The 18,035-nt window shown below is 40.5% G+C and overlaps 1 protein-coding gene across 1 annotated transcript in view; it reads right to left on the minus strand.

The window, feature by feature from the left end:
• Positions 1-17,651, minus strand: part of GHSR (growth hormone secretagogue receptor) — a 32,987-nt gene extending 15,336 nt beyond the window's left edge. The window contains exon 1 of the mRNA XM_089675520.1: positions 16,252-17,651. Within this exon, the coding sequence (XP_089531646.1) occupies positions 16,252-17,071 (820 nt within the window). The 5' untranslated portion in view covers positions 17,072-17,651. The remainder of the gene's footprint in view (positions 1-16,251) is intronic.
• Positions 17,652-18,035: the final 384 nt, after the last annotated feature.

Here is an 18,035-nt window from a genome sequence, read left to right on the forward strand (position 1 = left end):
TTTCAGCACTGTTGCAATTTGAATGACAATTGTGTGGTCATGTAATACTGTACTCAAACTAAATTTTTATAATTTTTTTGCGACAAATAGAAACTTCCTTTGGTAGTATTTAATCACCACTGGGGTTTTTATATTTTGCTAAACAAATGAAAAAAGACCAACAATTTTGAAAAAAAAATTTTTTCTTGGTTTCTGTTATCAAGTTTTGTAGATAAGTGATTTTTCTCCTTCACTGATGTGCACTGATGAGACTGCACTGATGTGAACTGATAGGCTGCACTGAAGGGCACTGATGAGGAGGCACTGATGAGGCTGCACTGATATGCAGCACTGATGGGCACTGATAGGTGGCACTGATAGGCATTGATAGGCGGCACTCATGGGCACTGATAGGTGGCACTGATGGGCATTGATAGGCAGCACTGATGGGCACTGACAGTCAGCACTGATGGGCACTGATAGTCAGCACCAATGGGCACTGATAGCTGGCACCGATGGGCACTGATAGCCAGCACTGAGGAGGCACTGATACAAAGCACTGATGGGCACTGATACAAAGCACTGATACAAAGTACTGGTAAGCACTGATAGGCACTGATACAAACGACTGATGGGGCTACACTAATCATCAGGGCACTGATGATCAGTGCAGATGTCCCCTCTAAGAAATTCCATTTACTGGCTCTCCTCTCCTCACACACTGTCAGCATGAGGAAAGGATTGCCGATAACCGGCATTTCCTTTTTACACTGTGATCAGCTGTGATTGGACACAGCTGATCACATGGTAAAAGGCAGCTCTGATTGACACTTTACCTGAACATGTGATCAGCTGTGTCTGAAGGACTAGCTGTTAGTGGTATTATACCAAAGTGGAAGCAACTGGGGACAACAGCAATTCAGCCATGAAGTGGTAGGCCATGTAAAATGACAGAGCGGGGTCAGCACATGCTGAAGTGCACAGTGCTCAGAAGCCAACAGCTGTCTATAAAGTCAATAGCTAAAGACCTCCAAACTTCATGTGACTTTCAGATTAGCACAACAACAGTGCATAGAGAGCTTCATGGATTTCCATGGCCGAGCAGCTGCATTCAAGCCTTACATCACCAAGTGCAATGCAAAAGTGTCAGATGCAGTGGTGTTAAGCACGCCGCCACTGGGCTCTAGAGCAGTGGAGACATGTTCTCCATAGTGACGGGAAGGAGTGGAGTGAAGGAGAATGGTACTTCCCTGACTGCATTGTGCCAAGTGTAAAGTTGGATGGAGGCGGGACTATGGTGTGGGGTTGTTTTTCAGAGGTTGGGCTTGGCCCCTTAGTTCCAGTGAAGGGAACTCTTAAGGCGTCAGCATACCAAGACATTTTCGACAATTTCATGCTCCCAACTTTGTGGGATGGCCCCTTCCTGTTCCAACATGACTGCGTACCAGTGCACAAAGCAAGGTCCATAAAGACATGGATGAGTGAGTTTGGGGTTGGAGGAACTTGACTGTCCTTCACAGAGTCCTAATCTCAACCCGATAGAACACCTTTGGGATGAATTAGAGTGGAGACTGTGAGTCAGGCCTTCTTGTCCAACATTAGTGACTGGCCTCGCAAATGCGCTTCTGGAAGAATGGTCAAGCATTCCCATAGACACACTAAAAACTTGTGGACAGCCTTCCCAGAAGAGTTGAAGCTGTTATAGCTGCAAAGGGTGGGACAACTTAATATTGAACCCTACAGACTGGAATGCCATCAAAGTTCATGTGCATGTAAAGGCAGGCATCCAATACTTCTGGCAATATAGTGTATATTTAATAATATTATAATAGATTAAAACTGTAATTAGATGATATTTTTATTCCCCTAGTGTTCAGCTTCAAATTAAAGGGAACCTTGCACTAAAAATCCAGATCCACTTAGTACATCAGCACTGCCATGCCAAATTGCAGCATCATAGCTGTACAAAAAATTAAAAACCTGATGAGAAATGTTAGTAAATAAACTTACTTAAATCTACCATTCAACCAAACATTCCAGCAAGATCCCAGGAAGGCTGAGTATCCCAGACCTTGCAAGAAGATGCTTCTTTTGAAATTTGAATTTCTTATCATTCCCAGCATCTTGATGGAAAGATTGTGATGTCACTCTCACCTAGGCACCAAGGACAGAGGCTGGTTGAAAGCTGAGTATATTTTCCAGTTTTTCTGCATAGTTTTTTTTAACAGCTATAATATGGCATTTTTGCATGGTGCAGACGGCCCTGATAATAAGTGGGCCTTGATTTTAAGTGCACAGCCTACTTTATGCCCTGTTCACCAACACAGCAACCACCAGGCATCTCAGTCAAACTCAAACACTATTCATTTGAAAGTGAGTGGAGTTTTGAGGAGTGGAGGCTGTCAACATCTGTGTGAGTTCTGATGTGTAGAAAGGTGTAAGGGATAGCAAACCCGTTCAATCAATTAACCACTTGCCTGTCCTCCTCATAGCAGATGTACTGCTACAGGGCGGCTTATACATGATTTTGCAGTTCCAGGTAGAGGGTGCACATGCACGCGCTGCCCTACCTGCGCTTCTATTGGCTGAAGCTGAGGATGTCAATCACTGGGTCCTGGCCGGCAATTCCCAGCCAGGACTCAGTAATCATTGGCAAAGCTGAGAAGGGAATGATCTGTGTGTAATCAACACAGGTCTCTCTCCTGTCAGCATGGATGTGCTGCTTTCTATCTCTCTGCATAGCAGAGAGATATAGAAAGCAGCAGGTCTGCTTCGTAAAACAGCACACAGTACACAATAAAAACATTCCCTAATAGACGGGGTTCGGATGCGGTGCTTGGTGGCGAGGGCGTGTCTGGTTGCTCGGAGACGTGGAGGAGAGGTGCGGCCACGTGGTCAGCCGCTAAGCAGTGCTGGGAGACCAGGAAGCCGGCCGGTGTTCGGAGCGGAGGGAGAGCAGCTGCCCGGCTTACGGGCTCACTAAATGAAGTCCTGTTGCGGGTCAAATAACCGGACTTTTGTCTGCCGGCAGACTATCTGGTGCCCAGCTAGCTAGCTCTCGATCTGCAGCCCCCTATGTTAAACCTAGAACCCGGAGCCCTGGTGGTCGGTCCTTACCCGGAGATCTGCCTGCCGGCTTATTAGCCGAAGACCTGACCGCTGGCCAACTACATGGAGGCATACTTGGTGGTCTACTGTTCGGGGTCCTGCTGATTGGCCCACTGTTCAGAACCCTGTCTGTGAAGGAAAGACACTGGGGATTGGAGAGACAAAGGTGGAAGATACACTTGGGAGCCCTCTAAATACACACACTGCCCAGCCGAACAACAGTGGAAGAGAGCTCCTAGCCGGGTCACGAGAGGAAGAGTGACACGAGGAGGGTGAGTGACTTTGGTCGACACTTGATAAGTATGGTCCCCTGTTGTAAACTGCTTAGGGGAAGAAGTGTATGAGAGTAAAAAGGGGACCCCCCTTGACTGGGGAATGTAAAGGAGTGGAAAAGAGAAGAGGGTAAACGAAAGAAAAGTGTGAAAACCAAGTGAGTGGATAAGGTGCGATTTGTTTATTAATAATTGTCTCTCCATAACCCCGAGCCTATAAAGAAGAATAAGATTCATAGAAGAATGAAAAATAAAAATGCAAAAGGAAGTGGGCCTAAAGGGACTCAGACCGGTACCATTAAAAAATATACCTCCCAGGGAAATATAACTCCAGAAAGATCTCAGGGAAATAGTGGAAAAGGAGAAGTAGACCTAAGTCTGGAATGTAGCCCTAGACTATCACTAGGCCTTGACATTAGTAGCCAACAAATATCAGCTAATACAGTGATGGAGACAGAGTTACAAATACCAAATAAAAAGGAAATGGCAGAAATGTTTAAAGGTCTGGAAAAAACAATAAAACAAGAAATTGTAAATATTCGAAATGATCTGGGACATCTCTTGGTGAGAGTGGAAGAAACGGAGGAAAAAGTTAAAAAACAATCCCAAATTATCTCTGAATTAGAAAAAGAAATAATTAATATAGGGAAAGCCCAAGAAAAACTGCGCTATAAGACTGAGATACAAGAAAATAGGAATAGGAGGAGAAACATTAGGATACGAGGAGTCCCAGAGAATTCAAAAGAAGAAAATTTGCAAGAGGTGGTCTGTAAAATATTAAACTCCATAATGGACAATACTGATATGGAAAGGATCAAAATGGAAGGAATCTTTAGACAAGGAAAATTCCAAGGAAATTCGGGAAAGGAAAGGCCAAGAGATATACTTGTTAAATTTTGTGACTTCCTAGATAAAGATAAAATTTGGAAAAGGATTAAGGGAAAATCAGTAATCATGTACGAAGGAAAAGAAATACAGATATATGCGGATTTGTCATCAGAGACTCTGTGGAGAAGGAGAATCCTTAGACCTCTATTGGAAAGATTGAAAGAACAGAACGTCCAATATAGATGGGGGACCCCTGAGTGCCTAATAGGGTGGAGAAATGGAACTACAGCATATCTCAGGTTCCCAGAAGATTTGCAGTATTTTTGTGATAGACTTAAACTACAAAGACTGGAGATCCCTGGTTGGGAAGAAGAACACTGGGAAATTAGAATAAAAGGAAAGGAGCGCTGGCAGCCTGTTGGAGAGAGGAGGCGGGGGGAGGGGGGGGGAGGGGGAGAGGGAGAGAGATAACGTGGGTTTTTTTTTTTTTTTTTTTTTTTTTTTGTCTCTCTCTCTCCCTCCTGTCTTTTTCTGCCTTCTCCCAACCGTCTCCTAACCACTATTATTGAGATATTCAGGGAGGAGTTAGGGGTTGAGGGGGAGGTTGGAGAAGGGGGAAAAGTGGTCCATGGGTGGAGTTCTTTATTTTTTTTGCCCTGAGATTAAATCAAAGGTGGATTGTATTTCCACAAATGATTAGTAGGCAAATAGTAGGCCTAAAAAGAGGGGGGGGGTGGGAGGGAGGGGAGGGAAGTTGGGAGGGATGGAAGCTGGGTGGGAGGGAGGAAGGGGAGGGAGGGAGGGGAGGAGGTACGGGGTCAATACTCTGCAAGACAGAAGAGATAAAGAGGAAAAGGCAATCAGGAAGAGGGATGGAGCCAATTGGGAACGATGGAAGAAATACAGTTTATAACATATAATGTGAACGGGCTGAGTTGCCCAGGGAAGAGATTTAGGTTGTTTAATGAGTTACATCATAGGGCGACGTCAGTGGTATTTTTACAGGAGACACACTTTGAGATAGAGGCAAATGTAAAACTGAGATCCAAATACTATCCAACATGGTACTATGCAGATTCTCCAAGTAAAAGAGCAAAAGGGGTTGCAATAGGTTTGGCAAAGAATATGAGATTTGAGCTGGAGGATAGAAGAACCGACCCGGAGGGGAGGTTTTTATTCTTAAAAGGTAAACTTCAGGGGATTGAGTGCACTTTAGCCAATATATACTGCCCTAATAAAAATCCGGAGATATATATGAAGGGTCTGTTAAAAAAATTAATGGAATTTAAAAAAGGGCGTTTGATAGTAGCTGGAGACCTAAATTTCTGTATGGACCCACAAAAGGATAATACCTCTTCTGTGCAAAGAGAGGGGAGTAGGTCTCTGAGAGCTTTGAAAAAAGCGATGCATGAATACCAACTAGTGGACATCTGGAGAATAACGCATATGAAAGACAGAGACTATTCCTTCTTCTCGAATGCACACGAGATATACTCGAGATTAGACTACATCTTAATAGACCACCAACTGATAGATCATCTGGTTAAAATCGACATAGAAACAAGGACGTTCTCGGATCATGCTCCGGTTGTGATGAAAATGAGATGGGGAGGAAGGTGGACTGGAGGATTGGGGTGGAGGTTAAACGAGGCTCTTCTTCTGGATGAGGATATAGTTCAAAAAATCGAGAAAGAGATTAAGGTATATTTTAAGGAGAACGAAACAGAGGGAGTATCGATAGCTACAGTTTGGGAAAGCCACAAGGTATTTATAAGAGGAATCTTGATCGCGGCAGGTGCAAGGAAAAAAAAGGAAAGAAGAGAGAGGGTCAGTAGGCTCTTAAAAGAAATATTGGAACTGGAGCAGATCCATAAGAAGAAAATAACAATAGATACGAGACAGAAGCTAGTGGATAAAAAAGATGAGCTAGAGAGGTTGATGGAGGAGGAGAAGAGAAGAGTATACAACAGGGTTTTGAACGAAAGATATAGATGGGGAGACAGACCAGGAAGATATTTAATGAGAGCCTTGAATAAAAAGAAAAATAGGAACTACATAGAAAAGATAAAAAGTTCAAAGGGGGAGTTGGTCCACTCAAATAAAGAGATTATTAAAGTGTTTACGGAGTATTATAAGAAATTATATAATATCAGTACCCAAGGCCCTCTAAAAGAAGCCCAAGAGGAAATTAATAAAAAAAAGATGACATACTTAAAAAATGCGGGATTACCAAAACTAAGTGAAGTACAGTTGAAATCCCTAGATGCAGAAATCTCCCAGGAAGAAATTAAAAGAGCATTGAAAAGCACAGGGGGGGGAAAAAGCCCAGGCCCGGATGGTTATACAGTTAGGTACTATAAGAAATTCAGTGAGGTATTGCTACCCAAGCTGGAGAAATATATGAATGCTCTGGGAGGTGGGACGGAAATGAGGAGAGAATCCCTACAGGCCCATGTAGTACTTATTCATAAGGAAGGAAAAGATCCATCTCAGTGCTCCAGCTATAGACCTATTTCATTACTGAACACTGACACTAAACTGTATGCAAAGGTGTTAGCAAACAGGTTGAGGGATCTGATGCCTGAATGGATCCATGGAGATCAGGTGGGCTTCGTACCAGGGAGAGAAGGTAGAGATAACGGCTTGAGAACCCTGATGCTTATTCAGAAGAGTAGAAAAGGGAAAGCCCCGGTGGTGCTCTTGTCGATTGACGCAGAGAAGGCATTCGATAGAGTGGACTGGGGCTTCATGATGGATAATTTAAAAGTGCTGGGGATAGGCGATAGAATGCGAGAGTGGATAAGCAAATTATATAGTGAGCCTACTGCAATCATCACGGTAAACGGGGAGAGATCAGAACCCATTGGAATGTCTAATGGGACAAGACAGGGCTGTCCACTGTCCCCTCTGTTATATGTATTGTCACTCGAACCTCTGTTGTCAATAATAAGAAATAGTGGATCGGTAAAGGGAATACAGATAGAATCCACAGAACATAGAGTAGCGGCCTTTGCGGACGACTTATTGTTCTATGTGGGGAATCCTCGAATAACTCTCCCAAATATAATGAAGATTCTGAAGGAGTACGGTGAACTTTCAAACTTAAAAATTAATCCAACGAAAACAGAGATCCTGAATATTAATATACCAAAGAATGAAAAAGAAAAACTACAAAAAGAATTCCCCTTTATATGGAGAGAAAAAGAGATAAAGTATCTAGGAGTAAAGCTTACTGCCTCACTTAAGAACTTGTATAGATTAAATTATATATCTTTGATAAATGAGATCAGGGAAGATTTAAAAAGATTAGAAGGAGGAAACCCAGCCTGGATAGGACGTATAAACCTAGTCAAAACGGTAATTATGCCTAAAATACTGTATAGATTTCAAATGGTACCAATTAAAATTCCAGAGGCCTTCTTTAAGATAATGAAAAGAATGTTAACAAAATATATATGGAGGAATAAGAAACCCAGAATAGCATATGAAACATTGAGTAGGACTAAAGAGAAAGGGGGAATGGGTCTACCAGATGTCAAGAGATATTATAAAGCAGTGGTTTTGGCAAGAATATATGACTGGACATTTAACCATAAGGGGAAAAGTTGGGTAACAATTGAAAATGATCTTAGTGGCACTAGATTGAGTCAGATGATATGGGTCCCAACACAGTTTAGGGGAATTAAAGAAAGCACAAGTATGTACACATTAAATGTTTTTAGGGTATGGGACACTTTACACAAAAACATGAAATGGGAATTCAATTCTATATTAATGCCTCTCACAAATACTGAGTATTTCCCCCCGGGAAAGAATAAGATATCAGGGAGATGGTTTAGAAAGGAGGACACCCAACTGAGTGATGTCTTGGTGGAAGGGGAACTGAGATCACTTAAAGATTTAATAGAGAAGAAGGGAGATATTTTTATTAGAATAGATGAGTGGAAGTATCATCAATTGAAATGTTTTATTGGAAATCTACCGAAACCCCTGAGAATAAAACAGGAGTGGAATATGTTTGAAAGGTTGTTGGGGACACGAGGTGATGGGAAACACGGTATTTCAAAAGTGTATAGAATACTCACAGAATTAGACACAAACACAAAGTCAACTTTTATTACAAAATGGGAAAGGGACATGGGAGTTGAGTTTGACGAAGATAGACAGAGAAAGATGTTTAGATTGATACACGATAATGTTAGTATGAGAGAGGTTGAGGTTAATTACAAGTGTATGACACGATGGCACATTACACCGAGTGTAGAGCATAAGATGAATGGGGAAAACTCAAATAAGTGTTGGAGAGGATGTGGAGAGATTGGCACGGTGTTTCACATATGGTGGGAATGTCCGAAAATTCAGGCCTTTTGGAAGATAATAGTTAAACTGATTGAGGAAATAACCGAAATTGACATAGGGTTAGACCCAACGACGTGCCTCCTACACAAGGTAGAGACATCTGTAAATAAACATAAAGATTCAGGTATTTGGTACTTCTTGAATGCAGCGAAAGGGCTGATACCCAAGTTTTGGAGAAGAGCCGAGGTACCGAAGGAGGAAGACTGGATTAACAGAGTGAACCAGATTGGTAGAATGGAAAAATCATACCATATGCATGAAGATAGGATGGGAGTGTATTCTAGGAGATGGGAAAAGTGGGAAAGAGCAAGATTGAAGGAGAAATATAAGAAAATATAAACTAAGAGGTTAACAATAAAATGGATAAGCCTTATTAGATCAGAATGGATTGGAGTCTGCAGAGGGAAGAGGGGGGATGAGGGGCGGGAAGGGGAGATAGTGGGATGGGAAAGAAAAGAGTTTTTTTAATAAGGGAAAGATAGAAATGTTATAAATGTTTATTTGTATTGAGAATTTTTTTTTCCCTGTTTTGGGACTTTTGTATTAATATGAAAAATTTAATAAATATTTAAATTAAAAAAAAAAAAACACTCCCTAATGCTTTATATTAGCACTGATCATGGTATTAGTGTCACTGGAGATGTCAGTGGCAGTTAGTAAGTTCCAACCAAGTGTCAGAATGCCCACTGCAGTCCCACAGCCCCGCTCAAGGCCATTACTAGTATAAATAAATAAATAAATAAATACAAATTTAAATATATGTACTGCCATTTGTAGATGCTATAACTTTCATATAAACCAAATAATATAGCTTATTGGGATTTTTTTTTAGCAAAGACATGTAGCAGAATAAATTTTGGCCTAAATTTATGACTAAATTTTATTTTTTTATTGGATATGTTTTATAGCAAAAAGTTAAAAAAAATTTTTTTTATCAAAATTGACAGTTTTTTTGTTTATAGCATAAAAAATAAAAAATGCAGAGGTGATCAAATATCGCCAAAAGAAAGCTCTATTTGTGGGGAAAAATGGACATACATTATATTTATGTACAGTGTTGCATGACCGCGCATTTGTCAGTTAAAGTAATGCAGTGCCGTATCGCAAAAAATGGCCTGGTTAGGAAAGGGGGTAAATCTTCTGGAGGACAAGTGGTAAATAAGGATAGATATATAATATAAATAATGCCTTTCACCTGGTGGTGGTATAACAGTAGCCCTTGAGGCTGCTATGAGGCCTGGAATAGGAGGGGACCTCATTAGGGAGGCTGTTACAAAGAACAAAACCGTAAAGTTCCATTACAGAAGGGCTGAATTTGGACCTTAGGAATGTTGTTAATCACATATCCCTCTCTGTCCACTAAGAAGCATTTGCTTAGCTGCCTTAGCAATGTACATTTGCCATCTGAACTTCTGCCACAAACTGAAATTAACCCTGTATACCTAATGCAGTCACAAACTCCAAAGTTCCTCCTCTGCTAAAATCCTAAAGGACAGCTCTTGATTCTTCTATAAAAAAAGAGACTATAGTTTAAAAATGTTGTACTAGGGTTATAGAGAAAATGTTTACAAGAGCATTATTCATTTTGTCATAATGGTTGTAATTATTACAAATTTCTGCTACAACTATAACTTGTATCCAAAGCACTGGTCCCTAGTAGTCTGGCTAGGCTAGCAGTTCTCCTGCTGTCTTTCTTTGGTTTAGGCATACGTTTATATAGTACCCCCACAGCAAAGATGGCCGCCTCAGGTGGTAGTGCAGACATGCATGAGCAAATAATCGTAGTCAGCTCAGTGACGCTGAGCCGGGTTCAGTGTTACTGAGTTGCACGTGGAACAGAGTGCCTGGCATGGACACCTTGGCCTCCATTACCGATGTCAATTGGACTTGTGCATGGTATGACCCTGCATTTATCTTATGATCAACAACATGCATTGTCACAGTTGACACTGCCAGCTGTTAGCAGTTAGCCAGGGGGCCTCATCAGAAGTTTACTATGAGGCCCCATGTTTCCCAAGGTCCCTGTTTATTCCCATCCCTTTTGGAAATCTAATATCCTTAAAACTTAAAATAAACTTGTTATTTTCCCATGCAGGACAAACAGTTTTATGTCGGCATAAACCAGCTGCACAGACTGTTCTTCCATGCCAGGAAGTACCAGCTATTTTCCTTCACTTCCAGCAGCCAAATGGAGCATCACAAAAGCAAAGGAAAGGTTACTTTGCTTTGTATTGCTTATATGAACCTGTTGTTTTGTTCTGTATGGGCAAAGCACCAGAAGGTGTAGCTAATGCTTTCATTTATTACTATTATTTTTGTATGTAAATATCCATTTTTTAACCCAATTAATGAGTAGTTTGGGTATTCTGACAGACGCATTTCTTGGAGCTTCTTGAATACAATAACTGGCATGGGAAATTCATTAATCCACGCTCTGTTGTTGATGGAGGAATCTATGAGACTTCACACCATGGGCTGAATGAAAGAAATCTACACATGTTTGGCTAGCCTAGAACCTAACTAGTCAGAAGTCATCTGTCTCTGCTCAAACTACAGTAATGTAATTTAAAGTTTTGTTTACTATGACTCTACACATCTTTAGTGTCCTTTTCCATTCTTCACTACAGAAGCAGTAAATGAACTATTTTGAGGTCTAAAGTAAGATACAGGCAAACTGCAATCATGTTATTAAAGTAGATGTAGACCCTAAGGCTCTTTTCACACGGCCAGTTTGTTGTGGCCTCCAGATTCCTGCAGCAAATATCTGCGAAATCTTGCTGCAGGAATGACCGGGTTATACGATTAGCATCGGCCACTATTTATCTATTTCAGGTACTTATATAGTGCTGTCAATTTATGCAGTGCTTTACATACATATTGTACATTCTCATCAGTCCCTAACCCTCAAGGGGCGTACAATCCAAGGTCCACACAGCCCATGTAAACTAATGGTGGGCTGACAGCGGCTGCTAATCGCATAACCCGGTCATTCCCACAGCAAGAATCTGTAGATTCTTGCTGCAGAAATCTGGAGGCCACAACAAACTGACCGTGTGAAAGGGGTCTTACTGAGTGACATTTAGTTTGTTAAAGCACTGTGTATTAAAAACAGTTGCCATTTTTAAAAAATAAAATACACGTTTGGCCTTTTTTTTTTCTCTTGTTCTATCTCAGTGCTGCTGATTTCCTGCAACTTCCTGTCCACATGTATGCATTCCAGTGATGGCTGTATGGCATGTCTCAGGGCAAATTCACTGATGGTGACAACAGTGTACCATGCCTTTGTAATCTATGCTGCAACAACCGTTTGTAGTCACTATAGGCGGGACAGTTAGGAGACAGGGACAGAGCATGGTCACCTTTTAACAGAAAGTGTCTTAACAAGGACTTTCATGGCAGGATCATCAGGTATTATTTTAAAGAAGATACACATTTAAAAATATTGAAATATTAAATTGGGCAGCGCAGTGGCTAAAAGGTTAGCACTTCTGCCTGGCAGTACTAGGGTCGTTGGTTCAAATCCCAGCCATGACACCACCTGCCTGGAGTTTGCATGTTCTCCCTGTGACTGCATGGGTTTCCTCCAGGTACTCCGGTTTCCTCCCACACTCCAAAGACATGCTAGTAGGTTAATTGGCTCCTGTCTAAATTGGCCCTAGTATGTGTATGTATGGATGTGAGTTAGGGACCTTAGATTGTATGCCCCTTAAGGGTTAGGGACTGATGTGAATGTACAATATATAAGTAAAGCGCTGCATAAATTGACGGCGCTATATAAGTACCTGAAATAAAATTATAAAATGGCTTTTGAAATTATGTCCACATTATAGCTTATATGAGATTTCTACTTTTAATGCTAGCTGTATAATGCGCCATACTACGCAGACACTACTCTGCATGTTATATTTTAGTTCTCAAAGTGAGAAGTCAGCTAAAACCTTGAATAAGATGAATAAGGCTGTCAATACATGGCTCAACTTCTTTTATTCAGCCCGTGGGCTGAATGAGAGAAATCAACTGGTTCCCCGATGCACACTATACAGCATTGATGGAGGAATCTGCACCTGCCAGCTATTGTGTTCAGACATCTGAGGCACCAGCTACTGCCTGAATATCTCAACAGTGACTACATCTGATAGGATGCTGTAACTATTTGAAGAACAATTTTCCACTCGGCTCAGTTGGTTCTTAAAACGTTTGTCCTACCAGATGGTGCTTGCAGGACCACTCACACCATGAATTTCAGCAGATTTAGTGGGAACTGGTTAAAATTCAAGCTGTCTATAGCAGGGGATCAGGAAGGATTATTTTTCCCTGCAGGAGCAAATTGGATCATGCTTTGCTGGGTTTAGGATTCTAACTTTTTTTTTTTTAATGGTTGAACTTGATGGACTTTTGTCTTTTTTCAGTCGGACTAACTATGTAACTATGTAGCTTTAAGGCGGCCATACATGGATCAAAATTCTGGCAGTTCTGCAGGGACTGGCCAAATTTTGATCCATGTATAGGCAGGCTGGCTGTACAGAAGTCGATCTACTAATGGACTTCTGTACCACCAGCCTGTTGGGCTTTTCGCAAATGATCAGTGCCACTAGTGATAGCCATCAACAATGACCAGTGTATTCTGATGGTGGGAGGGCTCCCCACTGGCACAGTGGAAACAATACTTCATTCCACCTTGAATGTGTGGATGGGGGAATGTAGTATTTTTTTTACATTCAACCCGCTGGTTGAACGAAAACAAATGATCAAATGAAACAAATGATACAGCCTGGCTGTATCTTTTTTTTTCAGGTTATTCACACAAAATTTCTGATGTATGTGTGATGAGCAGAATTCTGATGTGGAAATCATTAGCTAGGAATGCTTATTAATAAGGAACACAAATCCTTTATATATCCTCTTGTACACCAATAAAGGGAACACAATTATGCTTCTATACTTAATGCTTTTAAACAAATCTGCCGCATATAAAGTAAGTTTACAGTGTTCAGAGCAGATGGATACATTGTATACTTTGTCCCTATGGTACAATGTAGGAAGCAGCATAGAGGTGGATATCACTGCTCTGCTGTTGGACTGTAGAGATAATTATTTTGCTTACTCAGCTTTGTATTACACAGACTGAAGACTGATATACCCAGTGAAACTGTTCATTATCTAACTAGTGTATGTAAATGCTCTTATCTTAATAGATATTCATGCCATCATTTCATCTTAGAAATGGTTTGCTGGTACTAGCTATTCATGTTGCTGGAGCGGCTGTAATGTACTTAAATGGAGAAGGCAGCATGTTTTCTTGAGTGTTTTGTATACAGTAGCCAAGTACTGTACACTTCCATATGAAGCATCATTCATAAACCGGCACTCTGCCAGCTCAGCACACATACAGACTATAGCTGGCCATACATTGCTTGAATTTCAACCATATGGCTAGCTTTACTTTTAAAGGGAAAATGTCATGAGAGAATCATGGACGCTGCCACTGCTGAAAATGCTAGTTGTCTGGCTATTGTGCTGACCAGTTTGATTGACTGTGGGTCAATATCATGAAGGCACCAGATCACCAAGCCTTCCAGACATTAAGATATTCATAAGCAGGTCAGCAATGGTAGCTCCCATTACATCATTACAGCCTGTGAGAAGAAGAAAGCATAAGCCACCATTACTGACCTCTCCTTTCAAAAATGCGTATTGCCTGGATGTTGTGCTCATGCTTTGGCTTCAGTAATACTGACCTAGAAAGAGTATAGCAAAAAGGACTTCTCATGTTTTTTTTATTTTCCTGCCTGTTCTTGGTCATGGACTCTCTTGTTGAGTCCAAACAGAGCCAGGAAACATATTTTGTACTTAAAGAAACCAAGAGTATACAAAAACATATAGTAGGACGGTATAGCCTTCAGTGCAATGTGGCTTCATATACATGGCCATAAAAAAATGCATATATAAGTGCTTTTTTTATTACACATCTAAATGCAGCCACATTCATTTCAATTGAGCAAATCACACAAGTGTGCAAACATGAGCTGCTTTCAGATCTGTAACACAGAATCCAAAAATCTGCATCCAAGAACATGCACTTTACACACGTATGCGTATAAACACATGTATATGCATTTGCAAGTGCATAAATTAAGTCTAAACAAAGGGGAAGAATAATTTATCATAAAAACGAATTATGTATGCATGCACATCTTTATGCATTTAAATCAGTACACAAGTATTTTTCTGATCATTAGCAGTGACTTTTCTCCTAGAAAACACATGTGTAATAACATCAGTAAAATTTTTAAGGCTGTGTCAATAAACTCTAACTAGAGAAAAGAGAGCAAGTCAAGGGGAATTGTTTCTGATAGCAGTCAATCAGAAATGCAACTTATTAATTCCCTAAAATGAAAGGTAAAAACCTCATAGATCATTATTGGCTACAACTCCACTTGTCTTTATTTTATTTTCTCCGGTTTTCATGAATTAACCCCTAAGTAAGTCCTGTGTAATAAAAAATGAAAACTTACTGGGTGGTAGTGAGCCCAATTACTAGTTACCATGGCACCCCTTGAAAAAATTGTTTTTATTTGGTCATTATTTTTCTGCATATTACTTATTTTTTTTATATGAGCTGATCAGTAAAAAGTCACAGTAAATGCTCAAGCTATCTTCTTTTACAATCCAATTTTATGTATGAGAAGGGCAATTATTGCTATTTGTATAATTTAAAAATCATATAATGTGCCTTCCGTATCATTGAAAGTACAGGTATAAACAACCACAACTAATAATAATAATAGTAATCAGAATAAAAAATGTCTATTAATATTAATTAGGTTGTGTCTAAGTGATTTACAGATGTACTTTATGATTAACATTTTTCTTGTTTTTTTTTTAAATATATTATTGCTAATGTTTAGAGGGAAAAAATCTTATGCAAGTTATTTTATATTTAGGATAACAAAAAATTAAAATGCGTTTTTACTGGTATTGAGGATATTATCTATTGATTTATTTAATAAAAAGTGGAAACTGCAATTCCAGTAGCAATCCACAGCAGCCCAATTCAGGTTTTCGTATTCTTGTAACACTGTTACATTGCTATTCTTGTCATCTATTGCAGATCATCACTCCACACTAAGTTTTTACATTCCCTTCTTATGTGCTTACTTTATTCAAAGGTAAAAAGGGCAATTATGTGCTCTATGCATATACTCCACTCTCTCTCTCTCTCTCTCTCTCTCTCCCCCTCTCTCTCTCTCTCTCCACTCTACTTGTGCAATTAAGTGTTAAAAGTCCAGTATATTTCAACAGTTTGGCGTTGTGGTAAGATTTATTGGTGTAGTTTACTGCACATCAGTGCAATTTGCATGAATGCCTGTAATTACTTGTCTTATTTGTTATCTGGGTACCTTCTGTTCTGTTTTATTAACTGCAATATACATTAAAATACATGATGGGATTGGAGGAAGGAAACATTGTTCTTGTTGCCCCTAGCACCCAAATCAGATCTTTTATTTCATTTTCTAAAGTTCTCGGAAAAAAAATATACTTGGAATCTGATTGGTTGCCATGGACAACAAGAACTGTTTTTGTTTTCTTCCACCCACCTGTCTTTGTGAATTTCTAGCAGTAGGTATTGCATAGAGCCCTAGTTTCAGAGCATTTTAAAATTAACAGTCAGTCCAAGATATAAAATAGCTAACAGTTCACCTACCCAGCATTTTTACAGTCTGTTTGTTATTCTTGTCCCTGTGGGAGGCACTTGGTCCTATAGTATCCCGCTTCCTCCTCCACAGTTTTCTTCCAATAAGACTGTAAAGAACCGTGAGGCAGAAGACTGGTAGGAAGAAGAAGACACTGGATGTCCAGACCATGATAGTGAGCAGACCAGACTTCACAGCATACTCTGTAGCTTTACATTCATTTGTCTCAAGGGGATTGGTACCATTCTCATGTTCAACCCCAACCAAGACAAAGATGGGTCCAGCACTGACAAAAGACACTGCCCACAGCACAAAGATGACCAGCTTTACCCTGCCCTTAGTGATGACCACCTTGGCTTTCAGAGGAAAACAGATGGCAAAATACCTCTCCACACTAAGGGCAGTGATATTGAGGATCGTGGAGTAAGTGCAACTTTCACTGATAAACTGGAAGAGTTTACACAAGAGGCTTCCAAAATTCCAGGGTCGATACTGCCATAGTCTGTACAGGTCAAGTGGCATGCACACAAAGATGAGCAGGTCTGAAAAAGCCATACTAGACAAATATAGATTGGTTGTAGTCCTCATATCTTTGTACTTGGATACCACCAACATAGTCATGATGTTCCCAAATATCCCGATGGTGAACAGGAATATGCAAGTAACAGTTATCCCTGTGAGGACTGGCACTGGGAATAGATACCCTGGATCTTCAGGCCAGGAGTGATTATAGTAGTAATAATCCATGGTGCTGTTCTGTGCAGGGTAAGTCTTATTGGCTATGGACCATACCTGGCTGTGTGTATGGTATTGAGACAGTCTTGCCTCCATGGCTGTCAATGATATGGACGCATCTCTGGCATTTCTTCATTTCTACTGTACTGATGTACAAACTTCAAGGAATGCTGTAGAAACACATATAAGCAAAGTGCAAGCTTGTGACAGTGGTAACAGGTGCACAGCACATTTTCTCCACTGATGTAAAGTTCCATTTCATAAATCCATGTTGTCTATGACTGCAGGTTGCCCCCAGTATTAAGTCCATGCCCATCTTTAAGTTCAAAGCAGATTTTGTGTACAAAATGAGAATTTGGAGGTGAGGCATCCACTTGGTTGAACGCCTGATGAAAGGTTTAATATTCCTGTGACATGCTCCTGATAGGGATGGTTGCTATAGATAGTATTGGTACTCCCACTCCAGTGAGTCCCAGGCAGGACAGCTGGGTGTCTGTGGACAGTTCACATCCTTGCAGAGTGCACTGTGTCTCTAGAGCTTGCCTGGTGGGGAGAAGCTAATGAAAGGAGTTTAGCAGCACGCCCATTCTTCCTCCCCTGCTCTATATCTCATTCTGATTCTTGCTGTCAGAATACAGGGATCCACAGACACACACAGCCTGTGCTCATGCCATGTAAAGTCTATGAGACAGAACACAAAGCAATTTGATTTTGTTCATTTTATAGCTGATGTTATCAGAAGAAAATAGTAAAGTTATCAGAAGAAAATAGTAAAATAGAGAGATGTCTTGGGTCTTCTAAAATCTATTAACTTGGGGTAAACAGAATGCATGCAGTTGTATTAAAAGAGTGCAGCAAACTGTTGCATGGTCACCTCCGAACACTCGCCCCAGTACTTTATCATTTATCGCTACTGATATCAAACTGCAGCTAATGAAGCAATCTGTCTTTCACTTCCATTCACACAGTGACAGCTGTACAATTTGAACTGGGAATTAATGTTTGTTGACAATAAAGCTGATAAAAGTGAACACCACTCTCTGCACCCAGTAGCAGCTGC

The sequence above is a fragment of the Staurois parvus genome, unplaced genomic scaffold, assembly GCF_062004578.1.
Source record: "Staurois parvus isolate SC_StPar_1 unplaced genomic scaffold, SC_StPar_1.0 ptg000155l, whole genome shotgun sequence".
NCBI classification, from domain to species: domain Eukaryota; kingdom Metazoa; phylum Chordata; class Amphibia; order Anura; family Ranidae; genus Staurois; species Staurois parvus.